Consider the following 22,888-nt stretch of genomic DNA (forward strand, 5'->3'; position numbering starts at 1 on the left):
GTCCACCCAACGCTCGCGAAAGCTCTATGACGCAACTGGGAAGGCGGGACATTCGAAAAGAGGAGGTTGGATTCGAGCGTTGGCCCCTGGAAACATCCCTCTTTCGCAGGGGTGGCGATGTTAGGGTGGCGGCGAGGGTTGCGAGGAGGGGGGAATTGAGCGGCGGTCATATCGGCGAGGCGAGGGGTGGAAGCAGCCCAGGATGACGTTTTTCGGGATCAAATCACCAGGCTCGTACCGCTATCAGTTCTATCTTTGATCGCGAACTGTCATAACAAACTATAAAAGCTCCGGATTTAGTACGCGGCTGCACGGTGCAGACTTCGAGTATATAACGTATTATACCTACCTACGTCTGCAGTTTTGTACGATGCGACATGCAGGCCTCTAATTACGCGACGAATAGTTTAACTTGATGATACACTCGGGCAGTTGGATCACCCCGAATTATATCATCTTCGGAATTGGCCGACAACGTGATTTTAGTTTGCATCTGTCGTGCCTTGCAGGCGCACTTTTTGTGTAAATAATCATAGTTGTATAATAATAGCCTCACAAAAATTAAACGAAAGGTATAAGCGAAACGAGTCAAGAGACGTAATAGAGTGATTTTTAAACCGACATGATGAATTTGGCTGATCAAGAAGTACCCGCCGATAACAACACCGATCTCAACAGAATGGTAAGACTTACAATTTTTGCCTTCATATTTTACAGCCGTTCATTGCATGATAATTTTTATTACATTAGAAGATTGTAATTCGATTTAAGTATTGCAATTCTTTGGCGCACTTTATACACTGAAAGAAAAATTACTTTTTTACAAATAAATGTATTTACTTGTTCCCCTGATTTGTTTTATTCGATTGATGATATGTTTTGTTCAAATAAGACTAACTAAAATCTAATAAATTTTCCAAGATCAACGCAATGATTCATTCGTTCAATTTTTCTTTTTTAACAACAAATAAATACTGTCCGAAGACTATTCAAATAACTTGAGGCTATTTTTGAATCTCCACAATAGCAGCTGATTCGAATAAAATTCATCCCAATTGACATTTTTCCCACCATCGATACATCGTCTTATTTGTACCAAAACAAAAAATCAGGGAGAACAAGGGGACACTTCTAATTTACTTGCAGTAAAAAAGTATTTCTTCTCTTTTTTTTTTTCAAAGTATGCAATACCAAATCAACCAAGATCTCGATTAAGTATGACTTTGCGACTTCCATGTGCATGTTATCTCTGAAACCGCACTGTGCGCCGGAATGGCGTGAGGATTGGGAACTGGAAAGCGACGTGACGTCTCTCCTCCACGATATAACACACGACAATAGTCCAATGATAATGCGACTGTATATATTTCACGCCGCACGAATCCGCGAATACATTTATACACACATAGGCGTACAAGCACTCGAAAAAAAAGACACAGTTACCCCATGCAGCGGCAATGAGGTCTGAACGGAGGAGTCAATTGCCGCGGCACGCGCCTAAACGCTCGGATGCCGCGTCCCACGGGGACACCCCTTTTGTAAGTTCTAAACGCGTAATTGTCACCCCTGCAAGCCCCTGCAGCCTGTAAATAGGGACGCATCTTGCCGAGGGTATGCGATACGACCGCATACATCGACGCAAAATCGTTATGCGGGGGTTCCGGAGCCGTCGCGTCGGAGAAACGCTGCAACGCTTCTTCCGGAACTCCGGGTGGCCGATAAACGTCCGAGAGGAAAATTCGGAACAGAGTTGTAAGAACCCTGCTCGATATGGAATTTGAATTTTCGGTAGATTCAATTAAATATTCTAGTCCAACTACATCAAATGAAATAATTGCACGTGCACCGCTGCAGCGCGCTGGAGCAGGCGAATGATCTGCAAATTATACGCAGGAATTTCAATTTGTTTGATCAAAAGTTGTTATATTCAGAAACTCGGTTAAGATATTGTGAATTACCAACTAATAAAGTATAATGTCTAATGTTGAAAAATTGAGGGTTAAAGCACGAACAGTTTTTAACTAAAAAATCTCACTCCACTGTACCCGTATCAGGTGAATACCGTAGAAATTCATTGCGTAGATTTCACCAAAAGAACTTATGTAGAGAAATAATTACACCTGAGTAAACACGTTCCTGTACCTATAAATTTTTCGTTTTCAATCGAGCATGAAATAAGGTTGAGGGCTCGGTGTATCCGGGGTATTTTATTTTCGTTGTCTTCTTTTTTTCACGAGAATATAAGATACATACTTTCGCTTTCCACACCGCGGAACCACGTGGGAGTATATGGGAGACATACATCGCGGTATGGCTATTCGAGCAGCTTCTTTATACATTATACGTGTGTATATATGCGTATATAATATATATATATATTATATATATATATATATTTTTGGTTTTCGAGGTGAAAGATCACCCGATTCCCACAGATCGGCACACACGTATAATACTGAATTACACGTATACCCCACCATGCACCTACCTACCCACTCGACATATGCCAGCACTCAATGACCACCGGCAGCCAGTGTTAACCGTTCGGTGTTCCCATGATCGTTGGGGCGGACCGGACCGAGGGGAACGAATCAACTCGTGTCTGTATGCCATGCTCTGTAACATTTACACTATGCTGCATTGTAACACAATTGACGCAATTAATGATTACTCCCCGACAGATGATACGTCATCGATATAATATTGCACTTTGGGTTACATGGCTGAGCGTGATCACCATCGCGAGAAAAAAAGGTTCTGTTTTTAGGGTTCCGTGCATCGAAAGGAAAAAAGATCACTTTGCTGTCCGTCTCTCAAGACCCTTTTTTCTCAGGAACGGGTGGAGGTACCGAGTTGAAATTAATATCAAATACTGAGGTCTACGATCCCGTCGAGGTGTAAGAAATTCAAGCTTCTAAGTTAACGCAATCGGAAGATACGGCCATTTATGTCACATATTTTGACATTTTCTCTTCTCACGTCAATATAATTTTCATTATTCTTCGTCGTCTTTTTCCCTCTCACATCTTGTAACACACGGTGTTTCGCACTGTGTTACGTGACCACTGAACCCCCACCGGAGTGCCTTAACAATTGTACGCTAACAGCAAAGCGTCAAACCCTCGATATGGTCAAGAGCTAATTTTAAGACTATAGTTTTAATTTCTTTTTCGATTGTGTTTCTCCCCGTAACTGTCCTCACTCCCCATCCCGAGAGCCGGAGGACCAGAGAAGCCTTACCTACATGAGCTAGAATTTTCACCGAGGCCTTGGAGCAGAGAAAGAAGCCCCCTGGACGGAGTATCCAACGTCTCGTCGGTAGTATCTGTGCATATTTTGCAAAGGAGGTCCATGTCCTCAGCGGTTGATGCCGAATCCAAGTCTCCGGAGCGACCGATTACTGCTGCATCCAGCAAATACAGATTTCGATTTGGTTTGATCGAGCCTGAGTCAATCAATCGATCATCTGGACCAGCTTCCCTTGATCCCGACACGAGGAGAGCATCTTCCGGCTAAACCCCGCACCCTCAGCAATCGCTTAACGTACGCGCAAGGACGAAACCTGGAAATCGGCGGGAGCCGCGAATCCTGCTCCTTTGAAAAGAGCCGCTTCCACCCGGCGACAACGGTCAAAGTTGGAGGCCCACCAATCCGGGCCCCCGATTACTGAGGACCAATCCCTTCTACTAACTTCACGTAAGTGAGTTTCCGTTAACGCTCGAAGACCCGAGCCTCTCAGTCATTCCTATCATCTTTCTTTCCTCCGCTGTGAACTTATTGGGTCAAATAGTTTCGTTACTCTGCTTGTAAAGAAAATAAGAGTACCATTTGCAATAATACGGCTTAAAATCTCGACTCTGCAGAGTTTTTGGGTTACTGATTGCGAGTTTATACCCACTAGAATTTTCGAATTCAAAATGCGGGATTCGGTATGGTGGACTGAAATCCAAAATGTCATTTGATTTCGATGAAACTTGGCAATCGGGGACTTTCGAGGTCGCTGATCACGAATCTCGGTTCGGAATTTCCAAATTCAAAATGGTGAACCCAATATGGTGGCATGGAGTGACCAACGGTATTCTGTTATGAATTGTATTAGGGCTTAATTTTTTTTCAAATTTTTTCTCCTGCCGTTTCTATTTAAAAAATTTGTTGTTTTCAACTTGATAATTTTTGTATTTTGGTTTCGTTCTACAAGATTTCTTATACCTATTTTCCTGAAACATTGCCTTACGATTGTTATTCTGGAATATTTTTGGGGAACAGAAATTATTATAAAAATATCATGGCTTCGCGTGACAGTCCAAAGAAAACATCTTCAAAATCAGATAGAAAATGAATTACAAACAGAAGAGAAATCATCAAATAGAAAAAGGAAAATAATGTTAAAGCATTAAATAAAAACAAAAATACAGTGTAAAATTGAAAGCCTCCCACACGTCATGAGCTGAAAACCGAGATTAACAGTCACAATGAAACAGCATTAGTCACTCGATGCCGCCGTATTAAATCCACTTTTTCGAATTTGAAAACTTGCTTCAAAAAAACAAATTACATTGTTTCTTCACAATCCGTACATACCGAAGCCGACGTATTCATCGTTTTTGAACGCAGTCGCGGTCCATCCTGATATTGAAAACGCGAATGAAAATTATTCGACAAATGCTGCATGATAACAGTATCAATAAACCGCGGTGTCTAAGTCTGGCACGCACTCGATATAAAACCAGACAGCAAATCACTCGATTGACTTGTCGACGAGTTTACAAGCCGTAAGTCCTTCGCTTATTGCCGGGGTCACGCCATGGAGCGGACTGCACACAAGCATTAGGGCATAATCGCCCCTGCAGCCTTCCTCCCTCATTGTCAGTCCAGCCCGTGGTGGGGAGACATACAAGACCAAACAGTCCACGTGGTCGGAGTGACAGGGAGTGTGACACACGCCTGACAGCTCTGCTCGCTTTATTACTTGACCGGACTGGACTGGACAGTTCGGTGTGTACAGTGTGACTTGTGGATGGAAGTAGATCGGTGGCAACGTGGCTCGACGGGACCGCAAAGGTGGAGAAGGTGAAAGTTGAGGGTCGAGGGGAAACTGCAGGGCGTGTTTGTCCAGTTAATTATCAAATAATCTCCTACGTCTGTTCACGTTAGCATTGGATTACGTGACCACTAAATGTCGTCGGTTGTACAAGGCCCGATGGAATTACGATTCCAAACCAGCGATGTCGGTTGTACAACGATCACCTGTGATATCGAGACAACGAAGAGCAGTTGAGACCAGGCCGAATCGGATTATATTCGAAATTAATGATTTTCATGCACTCATCACGCAAGAGGATACATTCTGGATCGTAATTAATATCAATACTCCGAACGTCTGAATTTATAAACCTGTCTAAGATGACGGCTATTAATTGCAATTAAATAGCTGGACTGATTCATCATCGTTATGATTTTACCGAGGTAGAGGTGTAATCCTGAAACATTGTGCAAAAAAGTAATAACAACGAAGATGGCTAATTTTCACCGTGAGACGAGGGTACGGTTCTTGTCTTTTTTTTTCCTGCAGTACAACGTCGTGGCTCGTTTGGGAATGCACCGCAGGCTGAGGATAGACTGGCGAGTTTCTAACAGTTGGGAAAAGAAGCCAAAGAACTCCCTTGCGGCGGGGAAGTGCGAAAACAATAACGCAGGTCACCGAGGGCCAAACAATGGGGTTTGGTGAAAACGAGAGAACAACAGAACAGTGAGAAAAATTGGCTCCACCGTACATGGAACTCTGAGAAAAACAGCTATTAGCTAATTGGTATAGTTGTACCTGTGAGTTTCTCCACTTTTTTTTTACACTACACGTACGTCTTCAATAATTTTCTTTTTTAATTTTATTTCACTCCGACGAGCGCTGCGCGAACTATGAGCTAAAACCGTACTTGGATTAAGTGTTGTATATCATACCGTAAGTAAGAGAGTGATATAGAATGATTTGAAAATATTCATATTCTGTATCGATATTTCTCCGATTGATATGTAAGATGCTCGGAAAAAAAAATATCGCTGACGATATTGGTGCAGTATATATGACTGGAGAGGAAAACGACTCGAAGGAATTCATGGATATCCCTGAGTAAATTGGAAACGTCAGAAGCACAAGACGGCTGGCAAGCTGTTTCACAGTGAGCGGTAAAACTCAGTGATGAAAAACCTCTAATAATAGATTTGAGGATAAGAAAATTTGTCCAGGAGGCGGGCGAACGACCGTGAGGAGGTATGTAGATGAAAGCGTTTATATTGCAGAAATATATCCGTAGTGAAAACACACTCGTACTCCGCAAGGAGTATAATAAAAAGGGTGAGGAGGTTTGTTGAGGGGGGAGACAGTCAATCGAGCAGCATTAACAAAGTTAACCAGCTAATGACGCGTAAGCTAAGTATGCAAACACCGCCGCGTGCCTCCTCCATATATCCACCAATTCCCATTTCCCATAGGGGGAAATGTGCCCCCCCCCCCCCCCCAGTATGCGATCCCAGCAGACTTCCAGAGTGCGACAGTGTCCTCAACCCTCGACCGAGCTGCATCACATAGTTCCAGAGTCATCCAGTCGAGTGGGAAAAACGCCCCCGAGGGTCCGGGAACAGAACTGCGGTGCTGGAACCGTAAAGAGCGCGATGAGAGGTGACTTTTGGATCAGCCCGTCTTTCGATAACCAATTAAGCGATCTTTTACCTGCTCTGTAAGTGTCTGCTATAACTGGTGACGAAGTTACGGACAAAAGATCGTCTCGAAGTATAAGCTATCTGGAATTCAACATCCACACACATACATGCAACGCCGTGATGCACACGTAGATGATATTGGCGAGGCGAGGTAACCTGGTTTACCACAAGATTGCCCCGCGGAGAGGAAGCGTTCCAATCAGTCACCGGATGTCTTCCGCGCCCATCTTCGCTCTTTCCCCTTTCCCTCGCAGCTCCGCAAGCTCTGTCGTCTCTCCCTCTTCGCCCCATTCAAACCTGCGACTCGGGAAGATCCGTCTGTTTCATCCACCTTCGTCCCTCGATCAGTTATTCCTCTTTATCTCCGATCGAACAACCGAATTTCTCTCGTAGGTATGCTGACCGTTGTTGCTTTTTCTGTTTCAGACCGGCGAGGGGTACAACAGATTGAGTGATCCGGTGCACCCCATCACCTCTGGGTATTACGTGTCACCGTCCGGAGTCGAGAAGACACACGGTGAGTGAACCTGAAAACACACACCTTGCAGTTCCTATTTTAGGCCATTCATGGATGGAAAGAGCAGTTTCTTCTCCAATCGAATGAACTTCGATCTGTACACGGTTTATGGCTACACTACCATGGCTTGGTTTATCTTCTACTTCGATCTTCCGCTTCTTTCACAGCACGTGTTGAGAATCTGCAGATCGGTGGTTATACGCCAACAACGCGGTGCTTTGAAGCACTTTTGATAGAATACAAGACGCGCGGTTTGGTAGGGAGTGAGAGAGAGAGAAGGTGGTCCCCCTCGATTCAGCCGGGCTGTCAGCCGCACGCCCACAAGGTCGATATCTTTATCACAACGTCATCAACTGCCAACAATATTATTTTCGAAAAGGGAAAATGCGGGACGAGTCGAGACTCTGGCAAAACTTGGTGCACGTACCTCATGCGGTGCCGATCACTCAGTCGCCGGCTCGAACGTCTCGTCTTTCCAAACTTCTCGTTTCACTTCCAATTCTCATCGCCCACCCTGAAACGTATAATCATCTTTGTAACAACGATCTTAAGCTGTCAAAATCAGCGGGCACTTGTTCTTCTTCCATTAGAGGCAACGTTCCCCAAGCGATGCTTCGAAGTCTCTTATCTACCAAGCCGTTCAGGGTAAACGGATGAATCCATTCACGTTTCGACAAGGGTGGAATCTGGAAGCCGAACGTTATGGTCGAGAGTTTCTTTTCCTCCCCGAGCCGTCTGACCGTCATCCTTGACCCACTACCCTCCTCCAATTCGTGAGCGACGGAACCCCCGCGGCGGGGAATTCAATAAGCAACAAATTATCACCGCAAATACTCCCCCGGGTTTCTCACAAGCGTGTTGCCACCTTCGTTCGCAAGCTTTTACCTACTGCATCGACAGATCGACCGGAGTGCATGTTGGCAGACGTGACGACTACATTCGCACACGGACGGACGAGAGTTTTCACCCTCCGCCGTTCACCCGGCTCTCTCTCTCACTCTCTCTCTCTTCAGTGATTGACACTTTGTAGATGTAGCATTGGCATGCCACGGTATAAGCCGCTACTCCGAGGGTGGCGTAACTCAATCAGAACCTATAATGCCGCAATTCCAGCTCGGTAATCGCGTTACGATCACGGTTTGCGTGTAAAAATATTGAAATCTTCTCCGAGGCCAGACACTCCGCGTTCTTCGATTCCGAATATACCCCTCGAAACTTTCGTCTGACTTTCCGAGTCACTGCAGGCTTTAAAAGCGTCTCCGTGCATCGTCGACCGAACAAGACATCCAGTCTTGCTGCCTATTCCACTCCTCGACACGATCATGAGTCCTACTCGGAGAAGGTCCGTAACCATTGGACCAGATCAGACGAAGGGGTTTGTGACGAATGAAACGAGATTAACGATGAGTGGACTACCCGCGGTGGTCAGAGACACCCATTAAACACACCCGATACACAAGAGGCTAATTGCTGCGTCTGGGGATAGTCGAGATATAGATACTTACATGCTGCGCTGCAAGGGTTTTCGTATCTTTCCCTAATTTCTGCAGGGTCCGTTTGAACTGATTCATCCTCAGGATTCTGGACCCTGGATCTATTGTCACCGAATCCTGTTCACGGAACAAAGTCACCACCGATTCGTCACGTCGTTGTTAATGAATTTCATGCTCTCGGTTCTTCTTTCGGCTGTTGTATTGTTATTACTAATACTATAGTTGTGGGGATAAAAGACAAGTGCGATTCTTTGAAATGCAGTCGTAGATCGTTGTTCAAGCAATTACTTTAGACACGTCTTATCGCATTCTGTTTTAGGTGGCGATTTGTACCCCAGTCAAGAATACCGGCAAGAACCGTGGCTCCAGGATGGTAAGCATGATTATTTATTCAAGTTTAGTAATGGGTTGTACCCATGGTTACGGTTCATTTTCATCTTTATCTTTATTTTTTAACGAGAGAAATTAACGTACAGCTTACGATTTGCTGTTCCTGTGGAGGATTACTCGATTTTTGTGGGAACTTCCGGCAATTTATAAGTATTAAATTCGATCGTTCGTCTCTGATTTCAATTTTCAGAGGCTTAACACTTGGAACTTTATTAAAATAATTCTATCGAAGTCTTCCCTGTTCACAGTCTTAGACTTTAATTTTTTTTTTCGTTCATCCTCCAAAGAATTAGGAAACCTGCGGAGAATTAAAATGTAAATTTATTCGAACAACTCCATTACTCGCGGCGAGCGGTATCTATTGCTGAAAGTAAATTAAACTAATCGCGAAATATGAAGAGAAAGTAAGAGCAAGTGATAATGAACTTGGAAGCGATAACTATGATTCAATTTATACATCACAATCAGCGAGTGAGAGAAAAAATTGCTCCGTTTCCGTTAGTTGACTCTATTTGAATCGCTGCAATTAATTTTTCACTTCATTTGATCATTTTGTCGTCTATCATAATTGCATTACAATTATTTTGGTTATTCTTATTTACAGCTCACGTATAAAAAACTGACCGATCAGGTCAGCGACATTCTTTATCTTCTCTATTACCGTGCGAAAATAAACAGTCATCATCGACAGTGATTGCGTCATGAATTGAGCAATAATTCTCTTACTATGTTTTAAAAATAACTTCTTCATACTTTTCTCACTTTATATATTTAATATCAAATTCCAACCTCATCGGCCCGGATAGCTCAGTCGGTAGAGCATCAGACTTTTAATCTGAGGGTCCAGGGTTCAAGTCCCTGTTCGGGCGGTATTTTTTTTTACTTTTTTTCAACAATGTTTTTCCATTTCAATCGAATTTGTTTCTAACCGACCTTTGATCACAAGATTGTAAAGAACAGAAGTTCTCATGTCCCAATTTTTTTTACACATCATGCAATGAATATACATATCTATAGAGACCGGGGGGTGAGTCCGTGGCAGGTTACAACTTTATTTTAGATATTGTTCATTCTCGACAGCTGATGGATGTTGACAATTTATTGATGAAAAATCGGCTAGTCGAAGAACGAGAAGCGACAGTCCGCAAGCAGGGCACAAAGCAGCGAGGTTAAACCGGCGCAAGCAAGCCGACTGGTACCCATTCATTGTTCTCTAATATCAGTAATGCCTTTGAAAAGGTTCGTCGTTCGTCGAAGCAGCTTCTCTCTAAGTCATTACCTAATCGAGTATCGGCAGAGGCGTCGCGTTGTAAATTCATTGTCGGCGACAAATCGTTTTTCACCGAATCATCATTATCTCCATATATGTACGTAGTATCATACCTACAGTGTCTATATACTCGAATCGAATTCCGCGCAACAATAAACTATCGACAACAATGGGACGGCTCGCACGGCTTGTCCTCGGTGTTGTTGCTAATCGCGAACAGCCGAACCCCATTAAATTGATTAGACCGGCAAGTTCTATTAGTCTGGTTTCTCTTTTCGCACACACACGTGAATTGCGCCTAACTGTGTTAGGTACACCAAAACGAACCTTTCGATCAATTTGCCAACTTTCTTTCCCGCAAGGTAGGAGAAAACGGAGGGTTGAGGAAGTCCTATTGTCGGCGTCTAGATCCCATAAGCTTGGACCGTGATACTTCGTGAGAACTCAGGAAAAACTTGCGACGGTTTCCCAATGACCTTACCGTTTTTTGATTTCCCTTATCATAGATTTAGAGGAAACGAATTACCCAACGATTCACTTCCTCCATTGATTCCAAATCGGGACCCTGCAGATGTTATCTTTGTACTCGTGAAACGGTACCTGAAATCTGATCCCAACTTCCCTAGGGAATTTTAAGAGCCCTTCTGCTCTCTACGGTCATTTGAGCACTTGCAATTTGTACTCACGATACAATGTAAACGTTTATTATACGTACCGATGCAAAAAGAGGCAGTACAGTGTGATATGATAAAAATATTTCTTTTCGTCGGGTTTACTGTCTGAAACATACACCGCGTTAAATGCTCAAATAAAAATTTCTCAACAATGGTAATACACCTATGATAAGGGCATTTTATCACGATCACGATGGTTCAACCGTGTTTAACCCTTTCGCAGTCAGTCACGCATTTTTAATTCAACATGTTGGCCTAAATTTTGTTACCCAGAGGTTTTTGGGATCGCTGATGACGTATCTGAAGTTAGAATTTGATAGTTTCTAAATCCAAGATGTCGGATCGCTGAGCATCCCACTGTGACTGAAATTGTTGCTGTTGCAACGAACGAAGGATTCAGACCTTGATGAAGCAGAAATTGAAGCTCGATAACACTCGGAAGGATGATTGTATCGAGATACTTTGACCGTCGATGCTGTGCTGCAAAAATCTGATATCGTGCATCGAGCTGTACGTGATTGTGCATATCTCGCGTTAATACATAAGCAGTTACATTATGTACCACATTATATGTATACTTATAGAGAGATCGATTAGCTAAGGTCTAGTCTCAGACTTGGAGCATTAATATTAATTATTCAGCTAACTGTTGGTATAATATACACACTGGCTTGTAATGGTTCAGTGGGGAGGATTCGGGGTAGTTAAGAGGGGTGCGCCGGGGTGAAAACGCGTCGCTCGCCCGGGTCTGCAGCCGCCCTTTTCGACGTCGACGCGATCCTCCTCTCGCCGCCAAGCCGTGGCAATCGACCATAGCACATAATAAATATACGACTCTGCAATCATGCTAATGCGTGCAGTCAGCACTGCGCAGCCTACCTAAACCTACGAGGCAGTTAATTCTCATACCTGCGGGTAAAACGATTTCAAAATCCGATTATCGCCTTCTTTATTAACGAACTGTGAAAATCTACAAGATTCACTCGTCACACGGTTCTCCTGATCGTTAATAAACTTTCGCGAGTCGGGGAATTTACGTATTTGGAACCAGCGCCCGTTATAAGGTCAACCGCGGGGCTGTAGGGGTGGAACTATCGGGACATTTTTCCGATTACCTTATTACCGTTCCTCCGACTCGTGCAATCGTTAACAATTGTGTGTGATAAATGAAATTTTGGTTTCAGGCAGCAGCTGCGAGACCGAGGACAGCGAGCAATACGTCCCAGAATTTCATCACATATCAAGTTAGTATGTGAGGAAATATTTTGCTGTCTATAGTTTATCATTAGTACAAAATATAGCAAATATAGTTGACGAGCCTTAGCTGCGCGTTTGCGATGTTCGAGAAGCAATTTCCAAGCTATTGGAAATTCGACGGAAACTACGTGCAGGATTTCTCACACACGCGGATTGCTCGTGTACCTAACCGCATCTATGCAGCGGCTTCAACGTTGCGATAGCATTCGATAATCAGATTTCTGTACACGGAGATGAGATTATCGTCAAGCACGTCGCGGCTCGGGATTTTTCACGATTTTTTACACACCTCCTATTTACCTAAGTCAGACCCTCGGGTTAGTAAAAAAGAAATATAGGCAGGTATATGAAATTTAGCCGGAGGACCCGGGGCCAAGGACCGAACGCTTTATTAAAAATTAAGCCCTTGGGTGATTTTTTAAACAAGCACCGGCGTATGTTGACTTTCATCCATCCTCCTCCCCCTCCTCCTCAGCATTCGTCTCATTTCACCTCACCCCATCGATATCGATAACGCGGATTACACTGAGAAGCACTTTATGTATTAAACCAACAATCGTTGAGTATCTTTTCCAGCGATTTTTCTGATTTATTTCCTCTTACCAAGGGTCCGTTTCGCTTTTCCTACACAACGAAAATTAAGCGGCTATCAGCTAAATAGGTTTTTATTTTCTTACTCAACGTTCAATTTTCTATACACGAGAGGCTTCACTCGGTGATACGGTTGAACGAATTTATCGAATTTAGATCAAACAAACGCTTCCATTTTTTATTTTTTTAATCACACATTAGGTATACAACTCACATGTTTTCCATTGCTTTTCTTTCTTTCTTTCTCCCATTCCTCGTTTACATACGAGGAATTAATATTCTCGTGTAAAGTTGTGTATATACACAGTACGCATACGTGGATACCCTAACGTATCCACATATTGCACGGTACACGGCTTATATCATCAGCACACGCCGCGGCAGTGCAAATAGCCAATGGCGCTGAACGCGTGGTTCGGTTATATTGCGTTAACAAGGCCGCTGAATTGCCCAGGGTAGCAAATTGACGAGATTTTATCATCATGATCACCGCTGTTAAAATGTAAAACAATATTGACTCGCGTGGCCGACGGATCTGGCGAAAAAACCTAACTTTGCTAACTATCATCTCTAGGTAAAAAAGAAACAGTTGTTATTAAAACATGAATTTAAACAACCTAAAATTCAATTACCGATAGACAGTCGGATTCCTCTCGTTTAGAAAAACGAATGACCAGACGTCACATTTAATCAATTTTCGCGTATGCACGGCATTCAGTGTGCACACTGTACCTGATATCTAAAGTGCCTAAGAGTCGGGCCGATGATAAGTGAAATACGAAGAAGAGCAATAAGGAGGAGGGGCGGGGGCGGCTACTGTTTACAAATATAACGATAGCGAGGGGATTCAGTCGACTTATGCTTCCCACGACCAGCGTTTGTTTGATTTATTAACAGCCCCCCCGTTGAATTGCTACCCCTCCCACCCAACCCCATATTTCCTCCCTTTCTACCCCTAGATCCACGTCCCCTTCACCCCGCAACACCAGCGGCGACTCGACTCTTCTTCCGGTGGGACACGCGCCACCGTAATACATGGTGGTGAATGCTGACGGATCGCGCTTCGAAATGAAAACGTTTTTGCTCTCCTATAAAGATTCGCCTGCACGTGTAATTAATTGCGTACGTAATGTGTTACGTTGAGTCGTAATATCTGTATGAGCGCAATAACGCCCAATCCCATGTACAAGCTCAGATTTCGTCAAACATGCATCATGCAGGTCTCTGTATGGTCACAGAGTGCTGCTACTTGCTGGACTTGATTCTTATCTTATCTTGACGCTAGTGAAAATTCTGGGTGTGTTATTGTTCAGGTGGTGGGGTGAAACAGGAAGCAGCTGGTAACTGCAGAAGAAGTGCGGTGACGGAAAGTACGGAAGTGACTGAGGTCACGGAGACCCCGGAAGCGAGCTATCATCAGCAGTACAACTCCGGATTGCAGGCTCATTCCCATTCGCAAAGCAGCAATTTCTTGGATCTCAGCCCAGCTACACCGGCTTCTTGTTATGGGTATATGGAATTCTTTTTACTTTATATGTTCATACGAAGGCCTTGATTCGCGTATCTGGAATCCATCGAGTCAGTCGCGTCGACATTGTAATACTCGATGAGCACGGCAGTATGATGATTTTCACTCTGTAGGTCACGGTTGTGAGGAATGTTTGGTGCCTTGATGAATGAAGTGATTCATCGACTGACATCTCGCATAATTTCGCGTCATTCGCCCATCTAGGCGACCAATCACCTCTGCTTTGCCTTTTTTAATCGATCTTACATTTATTCTTCATTGACTCCAGATTAGTCAGAACGTGATGTCTTCGATTCGTGTCGGCAATCATGCCGCTGTCGTAAAGTTATTCACTTGAAATTCGTGAAAACTTATTTGATTTGAAACATGGTACAAGCATAGTTTGATCAATGGGACTTTAGTGACAATGTGTGATCATGTACCTATTCTCTAAGAATAACCTGTTGCACCGCTGGACAAAATGGCTTCGCCATTCTGCACACGAACTTGAAGGACGGGGGAAAAACTGCTCAAGCTCTGAAGTTTGAATCGGTGTCGGATCACTGAAAGTCATTTTATCTTACTCTCGTGTCTGCCGTCAAAGAATTAAACATTAATACCTCCTTCCAAGTCGCGGAACCGCTTGGATAAATCGATAAACGTCGTTTTCTTTTACAGGAGTAACCGATTGAGTTCCCAAAGAGTTAAATCTGGCTCAAAAAGTATCGCGGTCAAGGAGGAACCGACGGATCGGGGTTACATCGAACCGACCAGCACCGTGACTACTCTGTCGTCGTCAGGACCTGCCGAGCACAACGGTGAGCTTAGGATTAGTCCGATCCGTGTTCTCTTGTGTCGCGATGCAGGATCCTACTCAGGACACAGTGCAAAATCAGAGGAAATCGTCTTTCAGTGGCGTTTTCTGACGGCCGATGAGCATTCGTTGACAACGATCGTTTGTTGGTCGGACCCTCCTACGCTCGGCTAACCATAGCTAATACAAACAGCGATACATTCGAGCGAGTACTGCACGAGGCCATTGTGGCGTAGAGCAATGATTCAACTATCATATAAAGTCAAGTAATCGAATCCCCTCGCTGGATCGCTCGGCCACTCATCCTTGGACCGTGACGAATCACTGCACAAAGGAACCACCGCGTCCCCCAGTCCCATCCCGATGATCCTACACCATCCCGGCGACAACGCAGTAAATAACCATCACTAGACACTCTTCGGATTTGCACGTGTCAACCGTCGTCCCTTCTGCACCCGCACGTTCATCCATACGTCGTGCGCCATCCATTTGTGCAGAGTCGACTTCTGACATAATCATTAAGAGAATATCCGATGCACATCCGTTCCGTATAATCTGATACATGAGACCTAGCGATGGATCCAACGATTCTCAGATTCTTCCTTGTTTCCGAAGTCCATACGGTGCGATTGACAATTCTTCATATTTGATTAATGTTCGCTGAGGACGTACAAATTTCGCTTCAAATCACGCCGAGTAATTTATCTACCGTCAAGCGCAAACTCTAATTGGCGAAGTTTTTGCAGCGTCTGGAAGCCGATCGGAATCAAGAACATGGCGAAAAAGTCATGCGAGAGAATTTATCGGGGGTGAAAATAATCCATGTAGCGAAGAACGTGCGGCGAGCATGACCAGGTGAGGCATGATGATGATTGTGCCTTTGTTTAGAGCGCGTATCCATGCCGTGAATTCCTCCGACCCACCTGCCCCTATTTAGTCCGCCATTCCCTGGCTAGGGGCTGATTAATTAGTGAGACGCATTAACAAACCTCCCTGGCTCGTCTCATCCTCCGACATCATCGTCTTCTATCTCGGTCTCTCACCCAGCGTAGGAACTACAGGCATACGTGTAGGTGAAGCTACTCTCACTCTCTCTCTCTCTCTCCATCTCTCTGCAGCAGGGGGCAAAAAAAAGCTGGAAAAACGGAGAGCCACCCCTCCGTGCAGGCGCAGTGCCGTAGCGACGAGAGGCGAGGATCCGACCCGGGCGCGTCAACTCAATTATACATACGCGACCCGACATGCCAGGAGCGTCGAGGGGCGAGGGTGGAAGGGTGGAGAACCGTAGCGAAAAAGAGGAAGAGTTCCTCCCGTACATCCAACTCTCGTGATCCCTTTCTCTCTCTTTCTCTTTTTCTCTCTATCTATCTAGTTTTTATTTCTCTCTCTCTCTCTCTCTCTCTCTCTCTTTCTCTCTCTCTCTCTCTCTGTCTCACTTTTTCATGTCTCCCTTCTCCTCCTATACACGCGCTGCGATTTGTACCGATGAATTTTTCATATGCGCTTTCAGCAGCCCGGCTGCTGCTGTTCGCTGCTCTTTTTGCTGTCCGTTTCAACGCGAAACTGGATACGTGTACACTATCGTCAGAGCGACGACGGTTCTGACGACGATCATGATGTTAGAAAAGCTCCCTTGTTACCGGACGGAAGATCAACCGTACCGACAGAAGGGACACGGCTTGGTTTACTTGAAAACGCGTTGAATTACTCAAGGTTTGCTCGATTCGAAAACGATCACTGTGATCCAGCAAATGATCTAAAGTCGCACTACCTTAACCAACCGAATCAAAAATCCCGGATTCTTCTAGACGACATTTTTTTTTCCTCATTCCAGTTTTTGAACATGGGTTAAACCGACCCAGCGACTTGTTCTGGCTGCTTCTGATTCTCCTTTGCACAGACGGTATATCCTGATGTTTACTGTCACCGGAAGTCAAGCCGTACATAATAGATGTTCCCTATCTGCTGTCCACACAGAACGTCGCTTCTTATTTGGTGCTGTGCGTTATGTTTGATGGTCCGTTAGGTCATGTCGACTGTAGCATGAATGTATTAGAGTTACTGACCTAAATATTCTTGTCAGTGAAATGATAAAAAAAAAGTCGCGAAATTTGATCCTGTAATTATTCCGCAGGCTGTGCGACTCGTATAATAAAGCAGAAAAGCCCGCGGAAGTTGACTTTCAATATTCCCGACAGCGCAGCGCACGAACCTTAAACGGATTATGAATTGCGAATAGCTTTTTTCCGATCGCTGATCGCGGGCTCTCTTGGAGGGGGTCGCGTGCGTTGCGTGCCGCGGAGCTTTTCATTAATATACATATCTCCGAGGCGTCTGGATCTTCCAGGGCTCCATCCCCCGATAACAGACACCGCGGCCTTACGCCTCGGCTTTGAATATCGAGCAATTTCCTGCCGACGTTACTTCGACGAGCTGTTTTCCTTGTCGCGAAACGTGAGTGCAATTGTTATTACACGGCCTTGGTGCTCCATCCTCAGACACGAGAAACTTCGTGTCGCGTTGTCTCGGTTCGTGATAAGCTTTGAAAATCTTTGACAAGTTTCTAACTTCTTATAACGTAACCAGCAGCGATGATCGTCCAGAAAATATTTTACGAAAAAGTCGACAGACACACGACTTCGATATTCAGGATGCAACGTAACTTCCGAATGCTTGCATTATGAGTTTTCATTGCGATCACTTACACTTACGCTGAAGTGTTACCGAAACGGAACATTAATAATAGCAATGGTGATACCGCTCACTTCTTGTTCTAGTCTTATTTTCAATATTCTTTTCTCATCAACGCGCCGAGATTTTATTTGAAACGTCTCGCATAACTGATTAATCCCCGCTAATGGTCTTAAACCAGTCCTTTCGTTATACTGGAAGTTTTAGGCGATAGGAATTAGAGTCTCGTTATTAATGGGTAACGTGGCGGGTAATTTGCTAACAGTCAGCTCGATTAAGGTTATAAAATACTCTGATGATGTATTTTTTGTACCTCTAGGTACGAATGTGTAATGCATCAATTGACGGTGTTGACTCACACGCGTTTCGTTCACATTGAAACCAGTATATTATCAAGTCCAAAGCCTTCCACACTAATCAACTATAGAGTCTAATTTCAATACATACTGAGATTTTGAATAGGTTTCAGAAATTATATATTTTCCCAAACACCCGGCGCAAGAAATATGATATGGGTATCCAATAGCAAGTAGCACAACCTTTGAGATACATTAAATCCGTGTTCTGTTTTCAAAGGGGATCTGCTGCACCATCTCCGGGCAGTTTATCTCGCATAATCCACACAATTACAGAAGCAATCAGCAGGAGGGTTGAAGCGAGGCTGTTTTACTTAGTAGCCGCAAGTAAACGCCGTTGAACAAAGTTTATATACGTTAACCTGTCTACGAGTTTGGAGCGTCGGGGAACGGAGAAACTGAGGGTGGTTGTAGGCTGAGCCGAGGGATGGTTTGCGGTTAGTTTCAGATTAAAATTAATCGGGAGTTGATGAAAACGGTCGTATACCTACGCATCGTTCGTTAGATGGACGAACTCGGGGTTAGTCGAGGCTAACGGGGCTGGTCAGTCATCCCCATCGGCCAGACCACTTGCTCGCTCTCAACCCCGGCCTTCCAGCTTCACAGCTTAACAACTGAGCTTTCTCTATCCTCCATCACCCTGATTCTGCAGCCCTTCGGGATCCTTCAATTATTCACGGTAACACCCCGTGTTGGCTACTCCCTTCTCGGTATTTTACGCCCGGTTAAATGGTGGGCATTTTTTCGCTCTTTTATACCTGAAATTGAGACTACGCCACTTGGTTTGCAATAAATGATTTATAGAAATGGCACAGTAAGTGGGGAGACTTCTCAAAATGTTTCTTCTGAGTGTCTTTTATCACCGGGAAAACACTTTTTTCACATCGTTACCAGAGAAAAGTCGGCTTCAGTGTTTCAAAGGACCAAGGACCGTGATTCTAAGGATCAGCGGAGCTTTGCGGACGCAATTTCTGATTAAAACAATGATTCCGTTTTAAAACCACGGCTCGCCACCGACCGCCCCGTACAAGAGCAAAGAAGATTATATGAAAGGGTTAAACTCCAGGCAGACAGTCTCCTGAATAATATATACAACCGGATTTTACCAGTCCTGCGTTGCTGCACTCCGCGTGCAATCTGCTGGTGTAACAGCACCGGTATACTTCTAATGACTAATTATTATTAAGTAGATTTTAAACTGTACCAAAATCTGCGACCCCACCCACATAATTTCATGCCCGTAACTCTGAAGGTGATTGATTGATCACCTTCGTTCACTGTACGTAATATATGGTGTTGGATATTCTGTTCGCCGATTAAAGAAATGTGTACAATCGTCTCTTAGATATCGTGGAACATGACGGACGAGAAAAACTGCGAACATCCATCCCACTGTAAGAAAATTTTTTTGGCAAAATTTGAAGCTCTACTGGAAGTAAAATGCGGTGGCAAACTTTTCTAGCCCATTATTTGGTGCCAATATGACAATATATTATTTTATTCAATTTCCTAACTGACCACAAAGATTGTTCTACGGTATTCGGTCGATTTTGGTCAATTTGGACAGCACCATTTTTTCTAGTGTTCCCATCTTCAACTACCGTCAATCCCATAAAATTTGCAAATTGTTTTTCCATCAGGAAGTGGTCTCGTTTATCAACCTTCGCAACAACAGCAGCAGCAGCAGCAGCAGTACTCCAATGGAACTGCGCCAAGGGAGTCTAGAAGCTCTCCGACATCAAGCCGGCCAGCGAGCGCCTCCTCGGCAACGTCCCAATGGCCGTCGGTGGCACCCCCTTCGAGCACCGAGGGGTACGCATCACGTCAAGAGACTGCTTGGAACGCGGACATCTACGCGAAGCGCAGCGTAACACCGACGTGGACCGAGCTCGGAACGCCATTGGAGACGCGGACTTCGAGCACCTCCGCAACTTCCTGGGACCGGCAGTCCTCCTGCTTCCAGAAGAGGACCTCGCCCACTCCCTGGAGCGCGGATTACGCCAAGCGGTCACCGACCACCACCTCCTCGCCATGGGGTGAAGTTGCCGTTGGGTACCAGCAGCAGAGAAGAGGCTCTCTTCAACTCTGGCAGTTCCTTGTCGCTCTTCTGGACGACCCGGCTAATGCACCTTGCATCGCGTGGACCGGACGTGGAATGGAGTTCAAGCTGATCGAGCCGGAAGAGGTGAGTGTCTCGATTCCATTGCTCGGTCATCAACGGATTTGGACTCTTCAGGGTCTGATGTTCAAACGGTTCAACCCTCCATCAACGATCGATGGTGGTACGGATTAATTCTGATCACATTTTCATGCAGGTCGCGAGGAGGTGGGGCGTTCAAAAGAACAGGCCAGCGATGAATTACGACAAGCTGAGCAGATCTTTGCGATACTATTACGAGAAGGGGATAATGCAGAAGGTAGCTGGCGAACGGTACGTTTACAAGTTCGTCTGCGATCCAGAGGCACTCTTCAACATGGCCTACGGCTCGGGCAGCACCACTGCTGCTGTTCCTACGGAAATTCAGACCACCGGTGTTAGGAGCAGCCATTCTGCCGTCGCGAAGACCGCCTCTACTACCGAATCCACGGATTTGGGAAAGCACAGCTCAACTGGATATGGTGACGCCGTTTTAGCAATGTATTCTAACACCGCTGCAGGTAATTTTCGCGGAAATTGTACTAGACTCTTGACTTTTTTCTGAAAGTCTTCTAGTCGTAGATACTCTCATAACAAAGTCATAACGTTTAGATCCTACAATCAAACCTGTCTTCTCGCAGTTTACGGAAGCCACAGTCTGCATCACCTGCACCAGTATCTGGGCAGTGCGAACGAGGGCTTTAAAACCCCGTCGGCAAGGTATCCAGCGCACTACGCGCACCAGTACACCAACAATAACAACCACCACCACCACCACCACCATCATCACCCCTCGACGGCTTACACGGAATCGTTTTTGAACTACGGTCGGCTTTCCGCGCACGATTTCTCCTTGGATGTCAGAGCCCACGAGTCCGGGAGAGCGAGCAGTGGCTACCACCAGAGTAACGAATCCTCGACGTTATCGGCCGGGACCAGAGAAATTGATACCGCCAGAACTCGGGCTTCCGAAACGACCGGTGTTGATTCTGCGCGCGCCCAATTATCGGCCACCAGCGTTACCGACACGCAAGCACCGCTGCTCGATGGTAGTGCAGGCGCAAAACTTGATCAGACGTCGTATCACTGTCTAGGAGTCGGTAGCTGCGTGTGTTGAGAATACCGGTCGTTTCGACGGACTTTTAGTCGATAGAGAAAAAGTCGATTGTAAATATTGCGCAACACCCTGGGATTGAGGTTGTCGTAATTGTGCGCTTCGTCGTGCATGGAAACGATAATTATTCATAGAATAGTGTCCGAAATCAATATGAAATTCTATAATAATATAGAATAATCTCGATCTAGTCGACGCAAAACTTTGTGATTTATTTATTTTATTGTTGCTGTCAAGCGTGATGATGATTACCACACGGATAGTGCTATCGCTTGCGGGATAGGTTTATTAACAATTAATTAATTAATGTAACGTTATTATTTATTGTGTAAATATAATAAATTTCTTTATCAACGCTCACGTACACTATAAAGTATACGACGAAGTTGCCATAGTTGCTTGCGAACGGACAGTTTTCATGTTCCTGTGATCAACCTTTTCAGTTGTGGAATTCATCGTCCTTTAGTTTATTTCTGTCCCTTTACATGGCACCTTTTAAAGTATGCTAATAAAAGTAACTCAAATAAATGAGTCAATGTTTGAAGAGAAAAATGAGGCGATTGTAAAAGTATTTAGGTATAATTATAGCGACACTATGAAACGTCGCATTATATCGATGAGCTCATATCAATTTTATGTTAAAGTATAATTCTTCGAGATTATTCTGGCTCTCCTTGCATATTTGGTCATATGTTAATTTCAATGATGCGATTGCTAATCTCAGGCTGTGTATTAGAATCCGTGTGTAGGTGCACAGATATCTGCTGTACGTCGGTCGAATATAAAAACGAGATATAATAGTCAGCCAATATCACTGCGACATCAGAACTTACCTGAACACTTGTGGCCATGACATAATAACGGGCAGAAGTATCGCAAAATACTTTCCTCGAGTATCTTAAACAGCCGTTTGAATTACTTGGTAAACGGAAGTAAACTACTGGATTTAATTTTTCGAGATTTCAGGCAGCTTAATTTTGAGTTTGGAATTTATTCGAATCAGGATCTTGCGATAAACGAATTTAGCTACAGATAAACTATATATTATTGCGAGCATCTAAATGTCAAACGAATTCGTCATCCACGAGTTTCGCAATTGAGCCAGGAAAATACTCTTGGAAAAATTCTTATTTTATCTTATCTGATCATCATCACTTTTCTGAATATTATCTTTCGTTACATACTTGGCACGTGATATTCATGAAAACGTTTATAACAGTGTTGTATTTATATTTAGTACACGTGCCTATACACTACATACATACGCATATATTCACACATATTTAAATACTTTCGAATGATACTTGCAGATATTCCGCGAATGACGTAATATATCGCAGTTTGGTATATTTTCGGTTCT

General features: G+C 44.3%; 1 protein-coding gene and 1 non-coding gene across 2 annotated transcripts; both read left to right on the top strand.

Annotated features, from left to right (window-relative positions):
* Nucleotides 1-545: 545 nt before the first annotated feature.
* On the top strand, nucleotides 546-21,864 carry LOC107219998 (ETS translocation variant 1). Its single transcript, XM_015658380.2, has 9 exons — nucleotides 546-682; nucleotides 7,144-7,234; nucleotides 9,047-9,100; nucleotides 12,246-12,305; nucleotides 14,223-14,418; nucleotides 15,095-15,234; nucleotides 19,918-20,462; nucleotides 20,593-20,935; nucleotides 21,056-21,864. The coding sequence occupies exons 1-9, from the start codon at nucleotides 623-625 to the stop codon at nucleotides 21,529-21,531; spliced, it is 1,965 nt and encodes a 654-aa protein (XP_015513866.2). The 5' UTR covers nucleotides 546-622; the 3' UTR covers nucleotides 21,532-21,864.
* Nucleotides 9,914-9,986, top strand: Trnak-uuu. Its single transcript has one exon. It is a non-coding gene; the product is annotated as a tRNA-Lys (tRNA).
* Nucleotides 21,865-22,888: the final 1,024 nt, after the last annotated feature.

The sequence above is a fragment of the Neodiprion lecontei genome, chromosome 6 (assembly GCF_021901455.1).
Source record: "Neodiprion lecontei isolate iyNeoLeco1 chromosome 6, iyNeoLeco1.1, whole genome shotgun sequence".
Taxonomy (NCBI): Eukaryota; Metazoa; Arthropoda; class Insecta; order Hymenoptera; family Diprionidae; genus Neodiprion; species Neodiprion lecontei.